The 23,085-nt window shown below is 38.4% G+C and overlaps 1 protein-coding gene across 1 annotated transcript in view; it reads right to left on the minus strand.

Annotated features, from left to right (window-relative positions):
* CPAMD8 (C3 and PZP like alpha-2-macroglobulin domain containing 8) overlaps positions 1 to 23,085 on the minus strand; it is a 7,231,600-nt gene that overhangs the window by 181,306 nt on the left and 7,027,209 nt on the right. Inside the window, exon 39 of the mRNA XM_044054766.1 lies at positions 15,924 to 15,998. Within this exon, the coding sequence (XP_043910701.1) occupies positions 15,924 to 15,998 (75 nt within the window). The remainder of the gene's footprint in view (positions 1 to 15,923; positions 15,999 to 23,085) is intronic.

Genomic DNA, 23,085 nt, shown 5'->3' on the forward strand with positions numbered 1-23,085 from the left:
CAATACCATCAAACATAACCCCTCCAACAAAAACTAGGGAGCATGCACTGGCTGCACTCACTAAAGCCAAGAACACAGCCTCAATGGGCCCCAATAACAACCCAGGATGCCTCCTGAACAGTCTAAAATATGACTTAACAGGACCCTTGGGGTCACTATTTAATACAGTCTTAAAACAGATTTTGTGCCATTAGAATGTAGGAAAGCCTTGGAAAGAATTACCACAGAAATTATCAACAAGGACATAGGATACCTCTAGACACTGGTTTCATCCCAGTTTGGCTTTGTCAAAGGAAGGTCATCCTTACTGAACCTGGTGGACTTCTTAGAAAATGTCACTAAGGCAATGGCTGAGGGGCAAGCAGTGCATACCTGTATCTAGCTAAAGTATCTGATACAATACCCCACTCAGGCACTGTCAACATATTTATGGAACTGTGCATAAATCCCTTTATAACACACTAGATATCTAGCTGGCTCATGCACAGAATTCAAGGTTAGGATCATAAAGGTCACCCACCAGTGGAGTCTCCAAAAGCTATGTGCTGGGCCCTCTCCTTTTTGCTATCTCTACTTCTTAGAGGTCAAAGCCAGTGTCAAAGGACTCTGTCTGACCAAATTCACAGATGATTTCAAACGGAGAGCAGTCACCGAATACCCCCAAGATAAGAACTCCCACCAGGAAGGTCTAACATGGACAAACACTCAGTACCAAAGCCATGGCTTTAAACTCATTGCCAAGAAATGCATTACAGCATCTTTTGGGAAGTCAGCTACCCTGGGAACCACGTCATCAACAAAACTCCCTTAAAGGTTGATTCACTAGTCAGTGATCTGGGAATACGTGTAGACAGTAACCTAGTCTAAGATTAGATGTCCAACATAGTAAGAAACTCCTTCTCAGCTGCTCAACTTATAAGTATTTAGGTACAGAGAGGTCATAGTACCATTGTGCTTAGCCCTTATCAGACCCATCACTAAGTATAATGCACCCTTTGGTATGTACCTGAACAGATGCATGCAGCAACTGAATGCCCATAAAGGTTCCTTTCAAAAGGAATATAGGGAGTAAACAAAATGTCTTATGCTGATCACCTCAAACCCTGTCTCTTTACTCTGTGTGATGGCCGTGCCCTGGCCGAGCAATCAAGGAGCCTCAGTCCTTACCACCAACACCAGGGAGGGCATCTTATATAAGAGGAAAGGATAACAAATACACACAGTAAAGTACAATTTCCCTTAAGTGCACACAGAGATCACAGTCAGTCTGAGGCTGGTTGCTCCCTTGCTCCCCAGGTCCCCAATAAGACTCCCCACTGGCACAGCTATACAGTCCAGATCTCAGCCTAGCTGGCAAGCTAACCTCCAGTACCCTCTCTGTCCCACCAGTGCTTCGTGTCTCTGCCCAGGTAGCTGACACACCACACACACTTTGAGATACGTATTTATACAACTTCACAGACACTCCTGGGAAAGGCTGATACAGATTCTCCAGCTGTGCCCCTTTACCCAGACTATACGGTAGTAATTACTGCCACCACCAGCTAATAATTATCAGCTATCTAAAGGCTCTTAAAAGGGTGTCCAATTATTACTGTGCAATATTATTATCCAATTGGTAAGTGTGCATAATCAGTCTAAGGCTAATTAGAATGACCTTGTACAATAAACTCTATAAATATGCAATGTACTCTAGAGCTTAACTTAACTCTACACAATCCAGCCACAGGTAAAAGGTTTTTTAAATATTTAATAATAAATAATTAAAAACACAGTGCTATCCAAGAGTTCAGAGATCACACAGAAACTTAAAACAGTACGAAAGTTCTGATATAACAGAAAAACACTTAAGCCTAATCTTTATAGTACTAGCTATTTCTACAAGAAAATACACTTCTAAAGTAACTTACTTTCATAGAGCAAGGCAGTGCTGAGGTTGGATAGCAAGACAGAATGCTTACAGTCTCTCTCTGAACAATAGTTTTTAAAATCACTAACACATTTCTGATGGGCCCTCTCAGATTATATAATTTTGACACGTTTTCCCAGTATACACATTACATCATTTTGACACTTAGTCTGGAATTCCCAGGCCAACAGGCTACATTACTTAACAATCTAACATCTGCTCAGGAAACTACAACAATAAAAGACATTTCACATGTACACTCTAGTAATTATTCCTTAACTTAAAACAATAGAAAGAATGTGTTCAGCTAGCCCATTCGGCACCACTATCTAGATCAAAGGGTATATAAGACATAATTTTAACTTCAAAAGAACAGATGTGAAATGCTTGGCTTAGTTTTCCTTACAGCAGATGGCAATGTTGCTACAGTCATGAAGTTAATATTTCACAGTGTTTTCTTTCATTTAAGAAACAAGCCTGTATTTTACATTTATATTTACAAATGACAGAATTAAGTATCAAATTCTATTTGACTAGGCTGGCAGCCTTCACCTCTTCTCTACCAGTCTTCACACTCTGTATCATACAGACTACTAAGAGGTGATCTTTGCCTGGCATACAATGCATCCCTGGATAATACGTTGTAAATCCTCAAAACCCAATTATAAATTGAAACTAGTCTCCAAAACAAAGGCTAACCACAAAAGCCTTTTTCAGTTACATCAGAAGCCTCCATGGCAAAGCCCTGGTTTGTTCCCATTTAGTTCTTAACGGTGTCACTTACACTGATCCTGTTGACTTGGCCAACCTGCTAGCAAACAGGTTCAGTGCAAACTTCACCCACCTCTCCCCCCTAAAGGCCCATTCAACATGCCGAATACTTGCCCTGCACCTCACATCTCTGTAGATCAAATGTTAAAGGCCCTATCCAAGGCAAAGAATACAGCTTCCATGGGACATGATAGTATCCTAGGCTGTATTCTGCAACATCTCCATCAAGAACTGGCCTCACCATTGAGCACCCTATGCAAATATAGCCCAAGTACAGGCTTCATTCCTGCAGAGTGGAGAATTGCCATTGTCATCCCTTTGCACAAAGGTGGCGCCACTACTGACCCTGGCAACTATCGCCCCATTAGCTTGACAAGTCTGATATGTAAGGCCATGGAGTACATTATTATGGACCTCATAAACAATGACATAGGCAATCTCCAAGCACTTGACCCCACCCAGTTTGGATTCATCAAGGGCAGATCTTGCCTGCTGAACCTGGTTGACTTTTTTTGAGACTGTCACCAAGGCACTGGATGAGGGAAAGTCAGTACACACAGCTTACCTTGACTTCACCAAAGCCTTTGACACAATCCCCCACTCGGGTATCATTGAAAAGCTAACAGAACTTGGTGTAAATCCCTATCTCATCAGGTGGGTGGCCAACTGGCTTACTGATAGGACCCACAAGGTCAAAACAGGTGCCACTACCTCTGATAGCTGACCTGTCACTAATGGTGTCCTCCAGGGATCTGTCCTGGGACCTATATTGTTTGGCATCTACTTCTCAGCGGTCCAGGCAATGACAAAAGGCCTGTGGCTGATGAAGTGTGCAGACGAATAAGTTGGGTGCTGTCATTGACTCCCCAAATGATGTTAACATACTTCAGGAGGGTCTCACAGCAACAACTGACTAGTGCCAAAGTCATGGCCTTAAGTTAAATGCAAAAAAAATGTATTATCATACCATTCGGCAAAAACATGTCTCCTACTGATTACCACATTAGTGGCAACCCCCTAAGCACACAACCTGTGGTGAGAGACCTGGGTACACAAGTTGACAACAATCTCACATTTGACCATCATGTAGAGTCAGTGGCCAGAAAAGCCTTTTACTTGGGTCATCTCATAAGTAAAAGGGATTGCATCTAGAAAAAAAGGAGGTTATTACTTCTCTGTACTCATTCATTAGGCCAATAATTGAGTACAATGCCCCATTTGGTATGTACCTCTCCAAACACCTGCACCAACTGGAAAGGCCACAGAAATACCTCACAAAGAGAATCCATGGCCTCCAACACCTGTCGTATATGGACAGGCTCAAATCACTACCACTCTACTCTGTATCATACAGATTGCTCAGAGATGACCTGTCTCTCACCTACAAGGCAGTCTCAGAACCTGCTAGAGATGCTACATATCCATAAGTCTAACTCCTCATATAGTACCCGATCAAAAGGTTTAAATGTAATATGTGACATTAACAAAACTTGCTGGAGAGACAGGTTTGTCTCCCAGAGGCTGCCCCATCTCTAGACTAGACTCCCTATACACGTCAAGCAAAGCACATCGCTGACCCTCTTCAAGTCCAACCTTGATGAGTGGATGGGCAACCACAACTTTGTCCCAGGGGTTCCACCTGTGTCCCTCACTGACAGGTGCTGATTGTGGTTTCTTTTCTGGGAATAAACTCTTGGGTAGGCTTGTAAGGGCCCCAGAGCCATTAGCCTAGCAATCACCTGTGATCCTATGACCCTATGAACCTTTTGCACATCCACAAAACAAACAACATCAGAAGTACTAGATTGAAAGACCTAAATTTTGCATGCAACATAAACAGGATGGCTTTAGATGACAACCCCCTGCTATACTGGCATACTGTAAGTCAGATACAATTAATACATTGGATAGTGACTAAGGACTGCAGAAGACTTGCAGGTATTTATACATACAAACAGGCCTACCTACCTGTGCCATATCCAGTGGATTATCTCTGGGGCCTGTCCAGCTCTGCCCCAACATCCAGCACCACACTTTGGGACTCTGTAGAGGTGCTACTCCATTTGACAGAGGCCAGGAAATCCTACATCTCCATGAAAGGTGGTACGCTCAACAGCCCCACACTTGTTGCCCTATATTCCCATGAGAGGAGTTGTGTTCTTTGTTGAGAACCATGTGTAATATCAGTGGCACTACGGTACACCATTTCATAACCATGGTCCTGGCTGACTTCATTAACATTGGTCACGATATCTTCCCAAGCAAGTTCCTGGTAGAACGAGTCAGCTGCATACAGGCTAAAGAGCCATAATCTATGGAGACAGTGGGCCTGGAGTAGCTCCTCATTCTCTACATCTGAGAAGTTGGGCTTATGTATGGATGATATTTCTGGAGATACAATATTGTATTTTGTTTGGCCTGTTTTTTTTAGACATTTCTGCTCTGTTGACATGGAAGAGTAGAATTAACAGCCATGTTCCTACATGGCACTTTAAAATTCTAATATCACCAGTATCCTTCTTGGACATATTTGTGTGCCTGACATTATATATCTATATCAACAGTCTGTTAGGCACTTAAGTTCACACACGTCCCCCACAAAACAATCACAGCATTGAAACTGACCAAGGAAACATAATTATTCCTCTCATTGTTACAAAAAGTTTTGCTACTGAGAAATGTGCAATGCATACAACTGTGAAATGTATTGAACTGCTCTGAGCATGTGTTTATGGGTGTGTTTCCCATTAAGTTTAACAATCCTGCAGACCAGCTACTGCTCTATGCTTACAATCCTCCTCTCAATTAATTTTTCCCAACACACTTACAAGTATTGGGCAATATACATCTTATTGTCAGTACTTTGAACAGCAGATGAAAGCAGTCATACTACAAATAGAAAACCATAAAAAGTATCCCTTACCTTGTGCAAGGTTCTGAAATTCACCTTTGAAAGTTTCTGAAGTATTTTACACAAGTTTCTTTAATACAGTGATGAAGCTCTCTCAGCCACTCAATGGTCTTATATTGTGCAGATTCACCAGTCTAGGCAAAATGATTAAGCTAATTAGGGCTCAACTCATTACTATCTCTGAATAGCTCAATTTGTGTGAAGAGCACACCCGCTGAACATCATGCTCAGGTCTTGTTAAAGCTGTACACTCTCCTGGGTCCCTGTGGGCAGCACTACACATGCATGATTCTGGACATGCCTTTGGGGGAACTGTAATTCAACATTTAGCCACCTGTACATGGAGTCACTGCAGTGCCCGACTTCTTAACAGCATACACAGAGACAGCCTTAAATTGCCATTGTAAACTATAATAATACATTACCTATATTTTCTGAGTTTGCCATCTATCACTCAAATGAAATTTCCATCAGCAGATGGGAAATTTGAGATCTGATTTGGGTGCTGATTTGTGCCATTTTTAGTGAGACACCATGGAAGGAGACAGTAATGCCCCTTTAAAAGAATCCAAAATATTTCTGGACTTCCTCCATAAGGATTACAGCCAGAAGCTTATGTAGGAGGGCTATAAAGGGCCCCAGTATAAGACTTAACCCTGGAATAATCTAGAATAGGCCATCTCCTGTGCCACTGGCATCCCAAGCATGGGGAAAGACTGCAGTCATTATTACAGTGGCATGAGTTGCTGAACTTTCTACACTGATGGGAGGAGGAAGTTAAATAACACTAACCACCTCCACAATGTACCTTACCTTAGTTAAATATGTGCCGTCTGCAAATATTACAACAGTCCTATTTTTATCTCTATAGTCCCTGATGAAACTGAACTGAATAGGAAGATCCACAAGAAAAAAAACTGAAGCACCTAAAAGAGTGCCGGGGAGAGCATGTTTGATGCAGTAGCAGGGACTCATTCCCTAACAGTACACCTTTCATATAAAACTGCCAGTTCTGGGAAAACTGTCAAAGCTCACAGGTAGCAGCATGACTGTTTAATGTTATTAGTGTTTGTGCATGCTCATACATATGGCCGAGTGGTTCAGGATATGTTATGGCTGTACATTCCTACTGTAGGGATCATAGCTCTCAACCTTTTAGCACAAAAAAAATCTGGACAAAGCCAAAAATAATGAGGGGGAAAAGCCGCAAATATAGGGGAAAATTTTAAATATTACTCTTTTAAACTTAGAAAGTTGTTAGAATAAAAGGTCTTGTGTCACCAGGCATTTTCTGAAGGAAATGAAGTCTGAAACTCAAATGCCTGTCATTATTTAGCAAATTCAGTCTTCACTGGTTCGCCAAAAAAATCCAGAAAAATCACAATTTTTACAAGGAACAGACCAAAACTATGAGGCAAAAATTTGGATATTCTGCGAAAATCTGGACATCTGAGAGGTATGGTTAGGATGTCCATGATTTTACCCCCCACCCCCCAAGTTGTGTTATCATGAAATATTTTAGTTTATTTTTCTTTCTTATTATACTAACTACAGCATTAGAGGAAGGGAAATATGTATGATCAACATTTTTGGGTGCATGGACATCATCAATGTGATTGTTTTCCTTGCATATAACCATATATATATAAATTCCTATTACAAGAACGAAAGTTCACTACTTCGAACTTATAATAGGAAGCCTCAGTTCTGTGAAAGTTCACTTTAATGAAAGTGAACATTTGCGTAAGTGCACTTCACCGAAAACACAGCAGCACAGTGGAGAACATAAAAACAAGCTATGTCCTCTACTATGGTGCGATAGTCATGGACCTTAGGGTTAAGGGCATGGGTTAGGGTAAGAGGATAATTAGTAATGCTAGCCCATTACCCTAACCCATGCCCTAACCCTAAGGTTCGTGACTATCGCACCCTAGTGGAGGACATTGCTATGTCCTTCACTGCGCTGCAGTCGTCACGGACCTTAGGGTAAGGGCACGGGTCATAATAAGGGGAATAGCCCTACGGGCTTATCCCCTTACTATGACCCATGTCCTAACCCTAAGGTCCGTGAGTACTGCACGGAAGTTCAGTACAACAACCGTTCGTTGTACTGAACTTCACGTAAGTGCACTTTCGATTAAGTGCACTTTCGCTGCAGTGAGCATTCCATGCACTATTTTGAATTAGTGAAAATTCAATCTAGTGTATGGAACCCATATATATATATATATATATATATATATATATATATATATATATATATATATATAGGTCCCCTTCTAATGATCGACATTTCAAAATGTTGACATTCATATGGCCGAGACCATATGATCAACGTTTGAAATGTTGACCATGGGGAACCGGCATCACGCTACAGTGCGGAATGGAAAGATATCCACTTCTGCACTGTAGTGCGATCTTGGAGTTGGTATATTTAAATTACTGGGGGTGTGGAGGCGTACAGGCGTGAGCCCTCCTGGTACCAGCATTAAGGTAAGTTTGTGTTTTACTTGTATGGTCAAGATTTCAAATGTAGATCATATGGTCTCGGCATATGAAAGTCGACATTTTGAAATTTCGGCCATATCAAGTAGACCTATATATATATATATATATATATATATATATATATATATATATATATATATATATATATATATATATATATATATATATATATATATATATACATATATATATATACATATATTCACACACACACACACATCACACTGATTTGACTCAAAAATCATTACTGCACCTTAAGGGTAGAGACACCTGTCGGTTTGTCAAAATAGATCATTGCATTAATACTCTGTCCTAATGCAAGTGATGATGTCTGTTAGTTTAGGTCCCCCCTCTCAGTTATACATGCTAAAAGGCCTGTTAAATTTGACAAGTGTTTTTTGATCCTTCAAGTATACTAGTTTTAAGTGTATCATAGTTAAAAAAAAAAAAAAAATATATATATATATATATATATATATATATATATATAGATAGATAGATATATAGATATAGACACCCACACCCACACACAAACTCACACACACACACACACACACACACACACACACACACACACCTCTTTGCTGCTACTCTGTTAAATATATTTATTTTACTGTTTTGCTTCTCTCTATTTATGTTACTGTTATCTGTAAAAGCATCATGACCTGCACCCATCCCTCTGGCAAGGCCTTTCAGCCCCCCAGAGGTGGAGGTCACAGCGTTGCCTCTACCATCACCGCCCAAAGCACCCAGAAAATCTGGGTCCCAGCCTGTCACAATCGCCTCCACACCTCCTACCCTAGTAGCACTAACCATTTCAAGCAGCCCAGCACCAGATGCTGGGACAGTAGTACCAGTGGAGGTGACACCTATTTCACCTGCTGGCAGCTATCACAGATTGTGTGGGATTACAGACAGAAGATTGGATGCCCAAAATGTCCAGATGCAGAACCTCCTCCAGTGAGTTGATGTCATGTCTCTGCACAGCATTCTATCTACCATTTGAGACTGGCCCAGTGGAGATGGTACTCAAGGGGGTGAGTAATTTCCCACTGGGTTTTAGCTGGCAGCGACGGCAACTGTGAACAACCCATTTTATCCTATCCCTCAACCTGGTGCTCCCCTTCCTTTTGTGACCATGCCCACCCCAGATAATTACTCAATCCTCCCTGCACCATTGTCTTCCTTCTGTTTGTCTGACGTAATCTTCACCATTGTGTTCCCCCTCCCTCATTATGTCATCATGCAGCATGTCAGTCAAGTCGCTCTTCCCAGCTACTTAACTCTCTTACCTTCCTCTTATGTCCCTTCCTTCCTTCCCAAATTTCTTTCTCTTTATGCATAAAACATAGGCACCTGTCAAAAGAAAAAATAATGTGCTTTTTCTCATTCTTGCATGGGGGGCTGACTGGATTAAGGACCTTAGCTTGATCAAGTAACAAGTTTTAAGAAAAAGCAAATAAATGAAAAAGAATGTTGAATATTATAAGGGTTTTTTTAGCAAATAAATGTATGCTCAGTAGCCATTCTTCATCTGGTCCTCATGTCTCCATAGAGACAATCTGATTGGCTACAAATCTGATAAAGACAAACTGGATAGAAAAAAAAAAGAAATTGGCTAAGAGATAATGTTTTCTGAAAGCATTCAGGTGTTTTCCCAGCTGGGAGAGCTATAAAGATAAGACAAAACCAGGCATCACTTAGTAGAAGCATGGGATGCACCATGTGTCTTAGCATGGATAACTTTTATTTTAGGGTAACTCAAGTCTATTTCCTATTAGGAGGATAAAACTGCAATATTTGGAGATGTACATAGTTTTCTGCATTAGTATTAAGTTAATAGGTTTTGGGGGGTATCGGGTATGTTTGCTTTTTTGTTTGAGGGCTTTCAATACAATAAAAAGGTTTGTAAAATGTGATATAGTCTCAAACTGATATGACAAGAAACAACTGTACAAAAGTTCAACCTGCCAAACAGTGTATACATGTAATACAAAAGATGGAACTAGACATTTAACAAAAAATAAAAATGGTATCCATAAAAAGTGGGAATAATAACTTTGTAATACAATGATGCCTTCTATAATGTCTTTAAATGTCAATGGTCTCACAGTTAAATACAAAAAAGAAAGAGTAGTGAACTGCATTATGTAGAGTGCAAATAGCTATGCTACAGGAGATACACTTGCAAAGAACTGAACGTGTGAATTTGACAGAAGTGAACATGTGAATTTGACAGATAAAGGTTGCCAGGATGGTTATTCAGACCAATACTTGGGACAAAGGAAAAGAGGAGTACTTATATTAAACTTGCAAAAAGAACTCCAAAAGTGATAGAAGAAGATAAAAAGATAATAATAGAAGATTTGTAGTACTAAGGGGCTACTGGCAAAGGAGGATGATTACATTGGCATGTATTTATATTCCACCTAAAACTGCTAGAACGGTGCTTTAGAAAATTCTGGGAGAAATAATCAGCTTTCATCAAGGAATATTACTTATAGTTGTAAAATGGAATTTGATTTGCAGCAGTGAAAATGTGTCTGGGGGCCCAGAAGGGAAAGTATGACAAAAAAGAGTAGGCTTTTGAAGAAATTTATGAAAACATTTGACATGGAAGTTGTGAATTCAGTACTAGCAATTCAGAGTGAATTTACATATTATTTCCCAATATACAAAAACTGGAAGAATTAAATATGCCAAGGTTAGACGTACATGAGGCCCAAATGCTAACAGGATAGGATGAGATTAGATAAAAATGGTAATGTCTAACCAATCTATGGAAAAGTCCCCAAGAATAGACGGTATTCCTGTGGAACTCTGGAAGCTAGAAAGGAAAAATAATAAAGATATGGAAGGTTTTGTTTAACAGTATTTTAAGAGGAGAAGAAGTACCAACATCCCAAATAAAGTAATGGTAGCTGTAATACCTAAACAGGGTAACGATCCATCACTTCCAGCTTCATACAGGCCAATTTCAGTACTGAACCATGATTACAAAGTATTTATGTCTGTAATGGCTAAAAGAATGGCAAAAGTGATGCCAAAATTGACAGATATGGATCAGAGTGGTTTTGTGGAGGGAAGGCAAATATTTGACAACATTAAAAGAACATTGATGATCAAGAGGGAAGCAGAAGATAAGAAAATACCACTGTTGTTGGTGGGCCTTGATGCAAAGAAAGCATTTGACAGAAAAAGCTGGGACTTTATGAACAGGGCAATCAAAGTATTTGCATTCCCTAACAAAATTATAAGGTTGATTAGGTGGATATATGAGGGATCGGAGGCGAAAATTCAAGTGGGTGGGGTCCTCTCTGATAATTTCTGTTTGAGCAGAGGAACCAGGCAAGGGTGTCCTCTTTCCCCTTTATCATTTGCATTATACTTAGAACCAATGGCAAAAAAATATATAGGACTCAGAAATTCAAGGATATAATTGGTATGGTAGTCAAGAAAAGCTGGCTCTATTTGCAGATGATATAATTTTATAGCTGACAGAACCAGAAAAGGACATTACAGTGTTGTGGAACATCTTGAGACAATTTCAAATATTTTCAGGATACAAAATGAATGAAGCTAAAACAAAGGGAACAGAGGTAAATCATGTACCCAAACATGAATTGGTTCAGCAATGTCCATATTTATGGTGACATAATAAAATGAAGTATTTAGGAGCAAGGGGTAAATGATTCTGGATTTTGGTGTGGCAGCTAAGGATATGTGGAAATAGAAAAAACATAAGTTAATACAAAAAGTGAGAAATTCTGAGAAATTGGAAGCTCTGTTATATGTATATGGATAGTAAGATACAAGCAGTTAAAATGTTTTTAGTCTTATACACAGGTCAGGCATATTCTTATCAACCAGATGAGAAGTTGTGGTTAGCAATTAATAAAGAGCTGAAGGATATTATCTGGAAGGGGAAAATGCCAAGAGTCAAGTGGGATAAAATGATTCTTCCATAGAACAATGTGGATTGGGATTACTCAATTGGAAGGGGTAATTCAGAGCTACATAGTTAAGGCTCCTACACATAGCATAAGCAGAAACCTATAATTCAAAGTGGAAAGATATGACGATGAAACAGGGAAAGCTAAAGAAAAAAGGAGAGACTGAGGTATTGGCTGCAGATCTTTAAGGAGAGTAACAATAATCATACAGATTATTATATTCATAAAGTAGCATAAAGTATTCCAAGAAGTAAGCCAACATGAGAATGGAGGAAGAGGATTCTACCAGTAGGAATGGCTACAATTAAGGATACAGACAATAGGCAGGAGGGGACTAGAATTTATTAGAGAAAACTAGCAAAGGAACCAAGGTATTGGGAGCAAATAATTAGACAGGAAAAGGTAACAGAATGGGAAGATGCCAAGAATTAATTTGGACCACAGGTTAGAGATTGCTTATACTCTGATATCAATCTTTGATAAGGAAAGGAAAGGAGAAAGAAAGAGGAGGGGTCCTAAACAAAAGACCTTTACTGGAAGAGTTTTTAGTAGAATCTAGAACATAAGTTGCAGTTAAAAAAGGAATAATTGGTACAGCATATAAAACATTGCATGATAACTATAAAAATCAATCAGAAGAGGTTTGAAAAGATTGGGAAGAGAAATTGGATAAGCAATTCGCAATAAACAATGGGGGATATATGTATGTCTCCCAAATATGCAACAAAATCTAGAAGATTTAGGATTTTTGCTTGAAAATGTTTACATAGATATTTTTATGCCCCAAGTAGACTCCAGATATTTTTTCCTCAGGTAGTAAATGTTGGAGGTGTGATGTGTAAGAAAAAGGTAATTGGGAACATATTTTCTGGGAGTGTAATGAGTTGGCCGACTTTAACGATTCCCTGCAGACTACTCTGTCAGAGATACTGGGTGAGTAAATTGGGGTAACAAGGAAAATTATTTTTCTGAACTATGACACAGAATTGGAATTGCCTAGACATAATTAGGCCTTACTGAGTCTAATTATGGTGGCTGGCAAAAAAGCAATTACTAGAAAATGAAAATCAGAGCCTAAACCAACAGTACTAGCAGTAGTGAATATGTTAACAGAGTTAAAACAACTGGAATTGGAATCTTTAAAAAAGGGTAGGAACAAACTACATAGGAAAAAAAATGGGAACTGTGTGAAGAATACATACAGGGGATTAATGAGGTTTAAAAGATGGCAGGGCATGAATGAGCTATGTAATGTTTGACTGACAAAGATTGGGTAGAGTATAAGTGGTGTATAATGAAGTTGGATTATGTCATTATGGTTTATTTTCATTTATATAAATATATGACTGCCTATGTCATAAGTGATAGTTTAATAAAGATGTTTCTTGTTTAAAAAACATAGTAAAAAGCACTTTAAAACTCTATGCCAACCCCTAAAATTAAAATAAAGATAATTTCTCCTGAAAAAAAAATGTTTTATGTTACTTTACACCACTTTTAAAGCAACTATTAAAACATACCTTTAAAATAACTTTCCTGAAGAGGAAAGTAATGAAACACCAACACAAGTGAGACAAGTTTACCCAGCAAAGGAAAAAACAAGCTGACTGTTGATTCTTGAAAGACTCAGAGTAGCGTACTCTTCAACAATAGTAAAGCTCGGAAGGGCTTTGCACCCATACTTGCCTTTTAGTCATCTGGAGCTGCCTGATAGCTTGGGCTCATGGAAGGTGCCCCAAAGGTTTGGAAGTTGGCCGGCTGTTATATCCTTGGCAGGCTATAATCCATATAGCTAAGGCTCCTGCTGCAGTGATCAATGTAATGAACACTGAATGATTCCGGAGGGTACTCATTGAGGTATGGAGAGAATGCTTTTCTCAGATGACAACAAAGTAGGTATTCTAGTGCTAGTGTACAGGTATAAAGGGGACATTCTTAAGTGTGGGCTTTACAAAGGTATCAAACTAATGTAATCCTGCACGAAAGTGCTGGAGATGATAACTGACAAATAAATATGCAGAGTAGCAGAAAATAAGAAAGCAGATGCGCAGTTCAGATTCACATCAGAATGTAGTACAACCAACCAAATGTTTGCAATAAGGCAAAGTGAAGAAGAAGCTAGACACGAGGGAAAAAGTTCAACTGAGCATTCCTACACTTGAAAACAAAGGACAAGGTCACAAGAAAGTTGACTTGGACAGTCCTGTGACAGTTTGAAGTCATGGAAACACTACTAGAATTACTGCAGACTATGTACAATGACTCAGTGACTCAAGTACTTACAATACTCAGACTCAGAGACATTTTCAGTTGGAGTGAGTATGCATCAGGTTTCAGCTCTGACCCTACTAATGTTCATATTGCTGACTGGCAACATTAGCAAACAGGATCAATGGAGACAGATCAATAAAGATGGTATATGCAGATGATGTGACATTACAGGAAGATTCTAAACAGGAACTTCAGCAAATGACAGGAGACTGAAACATAAAAGTGCAAGTACATGACATGAAACTCACAGAGAGAGTACACACAAGACAGCTGTCATGGCAGCAAAAGCAGGAAATTAGAAGAAACTGAACATGAAGGTAGAAGGAAAACAGTGGCATGTGTGAATGGATTTATGTATCTGTGAGGGGAAATTGAGGAAAAGGAATGTCTGAATGAGGGAGTCGAGGCTATTATCAGAGGAGCTGCACCTAACTAGCACAGAGTTTCAAGGTGAAATGTGTGCCAAAGATGTGAGAAGTAAGGTGTAAAAGACAGTCTTACTATCAGTGCTTCTGTAATGCGCATCAACCTGGCCAGTGAAAGTACAGCAACTGAAAAAGCCTGATGTGATGGAGATGAGATGGGCAGCAGAATTCACACCTTGAAACAGATGAAGAAATTAGTACATCAGACCAGAAACCAAAGTAGCCTTAGTTGCAGAGAATGTCAAGAACAACAGATTATACTGGTGCTTTCACAAGTACAGGAAAGGAGAAGACGATTTAGTGAATATGATTTAAGAGAGACAGGAAGAAGGCAATCACAAACAACAGTCTCTTCCAAGAGATGATGTACTGAATGAAAGAATGAAGGACGACCTATGACAGACATGAACATCGAAAAAGACAGAAGAGTTGCACTGACTTAGAAGAGATGATGACAGCTAATTTGACACCCAGACTCCATGCAGAATAATAGGAAAAAGAGGACAGATGATGATACCAATTTCCTGTTTATCAATACATTGGAGCACACAGTTGCATGTAAATGCATTACTGCTTCTAATACTTTTATGAAAATTACTGTCTTATGTGTTTCTTAGATGATAATTAAGCCATGATGACAAACTGCAAATTAAAAGAGAACAGAATGCTCATGCAAAACATTACCTTAGTCAGGAAATGTTATCTGTAATACATTTTTAATGAATTTAGTTTTCTAGAGCTTACATTTCTCTACAGCTCTTGGGCATCCATGGTGATGCAGCAGTAAGCGTTGCCGCCTCACAGCAAGAGGTTCTCTGGTTCAATTCCTGGCTGGGGTGCCTTCTGTGCGGAGTTTGCATGTCCTCCCTGAGGTCACGTGGGTTTCCTCCAGGTGCTCCGGTTTCCTCCCACATCCCAAAGACATTCTGTAGGTGGACTGGACACTCTAAATTGGCCCTAGGCATGAGTGTGTGTGTGTGTGTGTGTGTGTGTGTGTGTGTGTGTGTGTGTGTGTGTCTTCTGTGGAAGGTTGGGCGTCGGGCTGGGAACTCAACACTGTAAAACTCTGCTGCCAATCATGAGCAGACAGGTGATCCATTGTGGTGACCCCTAACCAAAGCTGAAATAAGAAGACATTTCTCTACAGCTCTTCTGTGTAAAATAAATGTACATACCTGGTTCAGCTGAAGCAGCTGGGATCTTTAACGCTTCAGAACCTTTCTGATTTTTATCCAGTGACTGGGTGGCTTCTAGATCAACAAAAAAAAAATCTGTATAGTTAATTAAAATACAAGACAAATGCAGTCTATTAAAGTCCACAAAAATGCTATGCTTTCCTGTGAGTTATACTTATTAATTATAATTACTTCGTTTTCTAATAATTTATATAAAATGTTATTAAGTCAGAAAAAAATGAATACAGATGGGGGAAAAACATGACGTGTGATAACTGAGACCATTCATGAATGGTTTTGACATTGCAGCCAAGGATTTGAATGTTGGCAAAGTTCACTGGCGGTCATTAGTAAAGATACTGGGAATAAAAAATTAGTATGGAACATTTTATTTTATTTATTTTTATTTATTTTATATTTGTTTATCAGGAAAGTCCCACTGGACAAAGTCCTTTTTCAGCAGAGATCCTGGGAGAAAAGCTCCACATTTACAACATAGAGTATACACATAAATACAGAGTCAAACATAAAAGTGTTGACATATATATTTACATCAAAAATAACAGACATTATGTACAAAGATTCAGTCAAACATAAAAGTGCATACATATATATATATATATATATATATATATATATATATATATATATGTGTGTGTGTGTGTGTATATATATATATATATATATATATATGTGTATATATATATATATATATATATATATATATATATATATATATAAATATATGGGTCTACTTCATTTGATCGACAGACCATTTAGTCGAAATTTCATTTGATTGAAAACCAGTATTCAAATAATAAAACTGGGATTTGTCCCCCTCCCCCAATGTCGTGCGGCCCTGGAGTTAGTATGTATAGTTAGGGGGTGTGTGGAAGGCGAACCCCCCCCCACCTATTTTCATTTAAAATGTGTACTTTTTGTTTTATTTTCTTCTTTTAAAGGAAACTAGATGGGTAGCTTCACACCCCACACCTCCCAATGTGGGGGGGGCTATGCCCCCCCACACCCCGCCAACTATATATACTAACTCCAGGATCGCATGACATTGGGGAGGGGGACAAATCCCGGTTTTATGCTTTGAATACTAGTTTTTGATCAAATTAAATTTCGATCAAATGGTCTGTCGATCAAATGAAGTAGACCCATATCTCTCTCTCTCTCTCTATATATATATATATATATATATATATATATATATACATACACATACACTCTAGCCATTGATGTAGTTTCAATTGTTTCAAAAACTTATGCCTGGCAAGCCGGTACATAAAAATAAACTGCCAATCATTAGCGGACCGGAGTTCCGCTGTGGCGACCCCTAACTGGGAAAAGCCGAAAGACACAGAAAACTGTACTTAAAAGTACAATTACAAGCAGATATGTTTTTTTTCCAGTAGAGGGCCTGGCAGAGAACTCATTATTTGCAACATAGTATGTTTACATAGAGTACTATAGAAAAAGTGTTTACACTACAATTTTTTTTATCATTCATAAGACTTCATTACCTAGTATATCTAGCACTACCTAGTGTAGGTAGGTTTAATAGCTAGCAAAATTGTCACATTTTCCAATAATCTGTCACTAGGTTAGACAAGAACCAATACTACCAGGAGTAAAATGCACAGTTACAACCTATTAGTTAATATTTGCAAACTGTGACCAAGCAATTACATTGGGTGTTTGTTATTGCCTACTAGAAGCAATACTAGAATAAGAAGAGACAAGAATTAAGGGTCACTGCATCCTTAGCCTATGTCGATCTCGAATGGAATAAATACTGTGGAAAGTATTTAAAGGAAAACCTATGTTGGAAAGTACTATGGTACGCCTGGGATACAGTGGTAAACAAGACAGGCAAGGTAAGATGATGGAAGTAGGGTGTGAGAAGGGTAAGATGATGGAAGTAGGGTGTAAGAGGGAAAATCAGAGACATGGTAAGTTGGTACAAGCATATTATTAGAGTCAACAAGAAAATATAAAATCTTGGAAAGTGTGGGTAAAGGATGATACTGATGTCATGTTCTTCCGGAGATGCAGAATTCAGATAATTTCATCAATGAATGTGAAATAAAAACTGAGCCCGTAACAAGAACAGTCACTGATAATACCTATAGAAGGGCATATTACAGGGCTGATTATACGTCTATAAACATACAACAAAGGGAATGCGATTTGGAGAGGAAAATTGCAGACAACACAAATCAGCAATTCATAGGAATATATTTTATCAGATTATTAATGAATTAATAGACCAACATATATCCCCAGTATTTCTGGAAGATATGAATGCTTTAAATGCTCATTGTCGACAAATGAGTTCTATGAGAGTTTAAAGAAAAAGAAGAATCTATGGAGAGTTTAGAAGAAGTCCCATTTAGACTAATAACAAGATTTGTTAAGGCCAGAGTTTATTATAGAAAGTTATTGCAGTATTAAAGACGAGACTATGAAAACAATTTGGAAGAGCATACATCTAATTACCAAAATATATTATATAAACACATTCAGCTATCAGTATTCTAAAGATACGATGTTCATATAACTAATTCTACTTTTCTAGCTATTACTTTTGTTGAAAAATTATGTAACATTTTTGGTAATAAAGACTACCAAAATAGAAAGATATGATATTCAATTCAGAAGAATGTCTACATATAACAGAAGTAGCTGTAACATTGGCCATTAAAACAATCAAGCCATAGTCAGATGGATTGAATAGTTTATTTCTTACAAATATCAGACATCAAATAACTGCATTCTTGCTGTATTTGTTTCAGAAGTCATTAAGAAAAGGATTGTACCTGAGATTTGGAAAGATGCTGCAATTGTTCCAACCCATAAGAAGGGCACCTTCACTTTGGCAGACAAATATAAGTTTGACCTGTATAACAGGAAAGTACTTTCAGACAATACTGTGTAACAGAATGTTAACTACTCTAACAATGTGTAAAGATGTACACTGACATGGTTTTACAAAAGTTAAATCTTTTTTGATGAATTTAATTAGTTTGGGAAGCAACTGATATGGGTTTGCTAGTAGATGTGTGCCCAGACAACGCTAAGGCCTTTGATATTTTACCCATGTGTAAACTGAGAATAATTAATTAAATAAATATAAATGGTTATATAGACAGATGGGTTAAAAACTCTTTAAAGCAAATGACAGAGTTAGAATAAGAGAAGTTGTATTTAAGCCTAGAAACAGAAACTGGAGTTGCACAGGGTTCTGTGCTTGGTCCTACATTGTTTACACTTTCTGTGTCTCACTTTCCATATGTAAACAATATATGGATAAACAAATTTGCAGACAATACAAAGGTTGGGACCACAGTCACAAATCTGAATTATCTGTATGTTATGCAGTGACTTTTGGATGCCTTGGACATGTAGTCTAGGACACACAACATGGAGTTTAATGCTAAAAATACTAAAGTCTTTCATTTTGAGGATAAAAAGCCCGTTATCCCTATATGTTAAAATAACATCCTACTGGAAGAAGCGGATGACATCTGATACAAGCTTACTTGTGATTGTTAGAAAATGCTATTGTGCTATAAGGGACAGCTCACAATCAATAGTACGGATGAGTGTGTTGATGCCAATCAGTGGCAAGGTTCACAATTCAATATTGTGCATTAGTCTACTTCTACAACATTATTCAAATAAAAAGACTTTAAAGAATTTGAAGGTTTTATACAAAACAGATCACATTAAAAAAATAGTTCCTGGTGGGGACTGGGGATGTCGCACTCTGGGGGCATCATCCAAACATGGGAAAAGGGTGGTGGGCATGGCTGACCTCTTTTGGAGGTGGAGGTCATATGCTACACACTTCCAACTGCATGTCCACCCTTTGGATGAAACCACAGGATTACAACTGCAAAGGAGGAGTAATGGGGAAGTCCCCAAGTGAAAATTCTCCAACTGATAGTAATGGCCAAGACCTACAAGACATCTCTTGGTTACATGACTAGTCCTATCTACTTCAACGAATGGTGAGGTGGTAGGCCAAGTGTGGATGTGCAGCACTGGGTAAAAAGGCCACAGGATGAAGCTGGGAGCATAAAGTGCTCAAAACAAATTATTTATAGAAATAGGGTGGAGAAATAGTCTATATATACTGTTAGAAGAAAGTTAAGCACTCACCGTAACAACAGATCTGTGTTGTCCTATTTCAGTCTAGTTCAACAAATGAGACTCAGATCCAGCCTTGGCACCTTTAAATTATCAGATCCAGTCCTCTCCCTCCTCCCCTACCCACAATTCCCTAGCATCCTCAAATTACTTCAGAGTGTTTGCTCAATACAGCAATATCTATATCTAGTAAGAAGACTGCAGTAAAATAAAACATAAACCAACAGGAAAAAGGGAAAATGAAGGGTCCAATAAAAATACTGAAGGAACCAACCAGTTGAAGTTAGAAACAAAGACTCCTACAGAGTCTACCCATTCTTCAAGGAACTGTAGGTGACAATTTTGAAAGGGGGAAGGAGGGAGGAGTGTTGAACCAGATGAAAATAGGACAACACAGATCTATGTTTATGGTGAGTACATAAATTTCATATCTAATGTTGTCCATTTTCAACTGATTCAACAAATGGGACAAAATTCCCTATGTACATAATTTCCTGGGTGGAAATAAGGAAGGATATTCATGAGAACAGCAGAGCCAGAGGAGGATCAAGCTCTGGACTGTATATCCATTTTATAGTGCAAAACAAAAGTATGTACTGTACACTAAGTAGCAGCTGCACAAATTTCATCAATTGGAAAATGATAATGAAAAACTGTAGAAGTTGTCACTGCCGTTGTCGAATCAACTGTTGGCTTTATAGAAAGGGTTAAATCCAACTTGTCATAAACAAATGAAATACAGCTCGATAGCCATCTTGAGAGAGTGACTTTTGACAAGCTACATCCCCGTTTTGACTTGGGTTAACGCAATGAATAAATTGTCTAATTTTCTGAAATCTTCTATTCTATCAAGTAAGTAAACTGTATGCTCTCCTTTGTTACAAAATTTTGGACCGAAAACAGGTAAATTAATGGATTGACTTATGTTGGCTTTGCATGCCACCTTGAGAATGAATGAAGGAAGGGTTTGGCTTCATGAAGACCCTGTCTTTATGAAAAAAACAAATATAGTGGTTTACATTAGTGAGCCTGTAGTTCTGTAATTCTCTTAGCAGAAGTAACTGCTTCTAAAAAGATAATTTTCCATGTCAAGAACTTTAAATCCACAGAAGCTGCTGGTTCAAAGGGAGGTTGCATGAGAGACTGAAGCATCACTGTAACATCAAATTGAGGAATGGGTTCTTGTACTTGTGGCCAAAGGAATATGCCTTTAAGAAAGGCTTTAGATACCTTTAAAGAGGTTATGGAAGACTTGTTACAGTCTATGTAAAAATTAGAAATGGCTGGATTTTGAACTTTGATCGCAGAAAAACTAGAACCTTTTTGAAATCATTTGGAAAGGAATTCTAGAATGGAGGGAAGAGGCACAGAGAAAGGATCAAAACCTTTCTCAGTAGCCCAAAAGGAAAATCATTCCATTTGCTTTGGCATACTCTACTGGTGCTATACTTTTGTTAGGCAGTATGAATATGAACTACATTTTCCGAAAACCTGGTGTCCCTGGCCATCACTAGAACTGGAGCAACCAAGCAGTTAATATGAGGGTCTCTAGGTCTGGGAGAGGATGCCAGGAAGGATACAAGATAAAGTGCGGCCTGTAATCAACCCTTCCAGCCTCCTACTACACTCCTTTAATTTTTCCTATTACCTTACCATATCCACTTCATCTCTGCAAAACTTTCCTCTATCTTTTTCTCTTTCCTACCTACTCACCTAAGCGACCTGAAGACACCCTACCCTGCACTCTTCTTATAATCTCATTTTCTACATCTTCATCCTCTTATAATCATAATATCAGCACAATCTCTCATACTAAGACATCACTCAATTTTCCCTCACTGTCTCTAATCATGTAATCTCTAATATTTCCTTAGATATTTTATTAGAATTCTCATTTATCACATACTAATCTACGTAACAAATACTATGACTACTGAGTATTTCCTCACATATTTTCTCCAACTCATGCTGCTGTTTTTCATTGCATTCTACTATGAAACATATGTTCTATGTTTTTCTCACTACAACTTTTTTTACTCTTATGCTTTGTAGTGTAACATGATACTAGTGATTTAAAATATGTGTACGTGATGTTTTGTAGTGCAACATGATACTTTATTATTTAAAATACCTGTACTTGATGTTTTGTAGTGTAACATGATACTTTGTGATTTAAAATATCTGTATTTGATGTTTTGTAGTGTAATATGATACTTTGTGATTTAAAATACCTGTACTTGATTGTTGAAAGAATATAATTATGGAGCTTTTTTCCCCGGGTATCTGCTGAAAATCGTCACGTTCTGGCCCAGACTGACTTTCCTGGCAAACAAATAGACAAATAAATAAATTAATTAATTAATTAATCAATCAATCCAGTGTCCAGAGTGGACGTAAGAGGTAAGAGATTAGTGATATGGGAACCAGGCTTGTCAAAGCCAATAAGGGGCAATTAGGATCACTTTCATCTTGCATCTTCTGGCTTTCTGAATAAACTTTGTAAGCAAGAAAAAAGGAGGGAAGGCATAAAGAAGACCCAGAGGCCAGCTGTAGATCACTGTGTCCCTCGGTTACTGACCCTGCAGAGGGATCAGGGCTAAATACCTGCTGCTCGTTTTGTTCAGGTAGGATGCAAACAAGGTTGGCCCTAGTGAAGGAAGATTTCATTCACCATTGTCTGATTGAGAGACCACTTGTGATGCAAAAGAATGCACCTGCTCAATCTGTCTGCTAGTACTTTGAAAGTGACTAGGATATGTGTTGCCAGCAGAAAGTGATGCAAAGACATTGCCACATCCGCATGGCTTCTTGACATAATGGGTAAGACCTGGTCCCCCACCCTGCCTGTTGACCAATGAAATGAAATCACTAAACTGGAAGAGTGTCTTGAAATGCCTGCAGCACCAAAACGGCTGCTCTCATTTCCAGTACATTGATGTGAAGACTTGTTTCTAGTGGTGTCCAAGTACCTTGGACAGTCTTCCTTTTGTAATGCCCCCTCTCC

Source organism: Protopterus annectens, chromosome 13.part0, assembly GCF_019279795.1.
Source record: "Protopterus annectens isolate FY-2018-M chromosome 13.part0, PAN1.0, whole genome shotgun sequence".
NCBI classification, from domain to species: Eukaryota; Metazoa; Chordata; order Ceratodontiformes; family Protopteridae; genus Protopterus; species Protopterus annectens.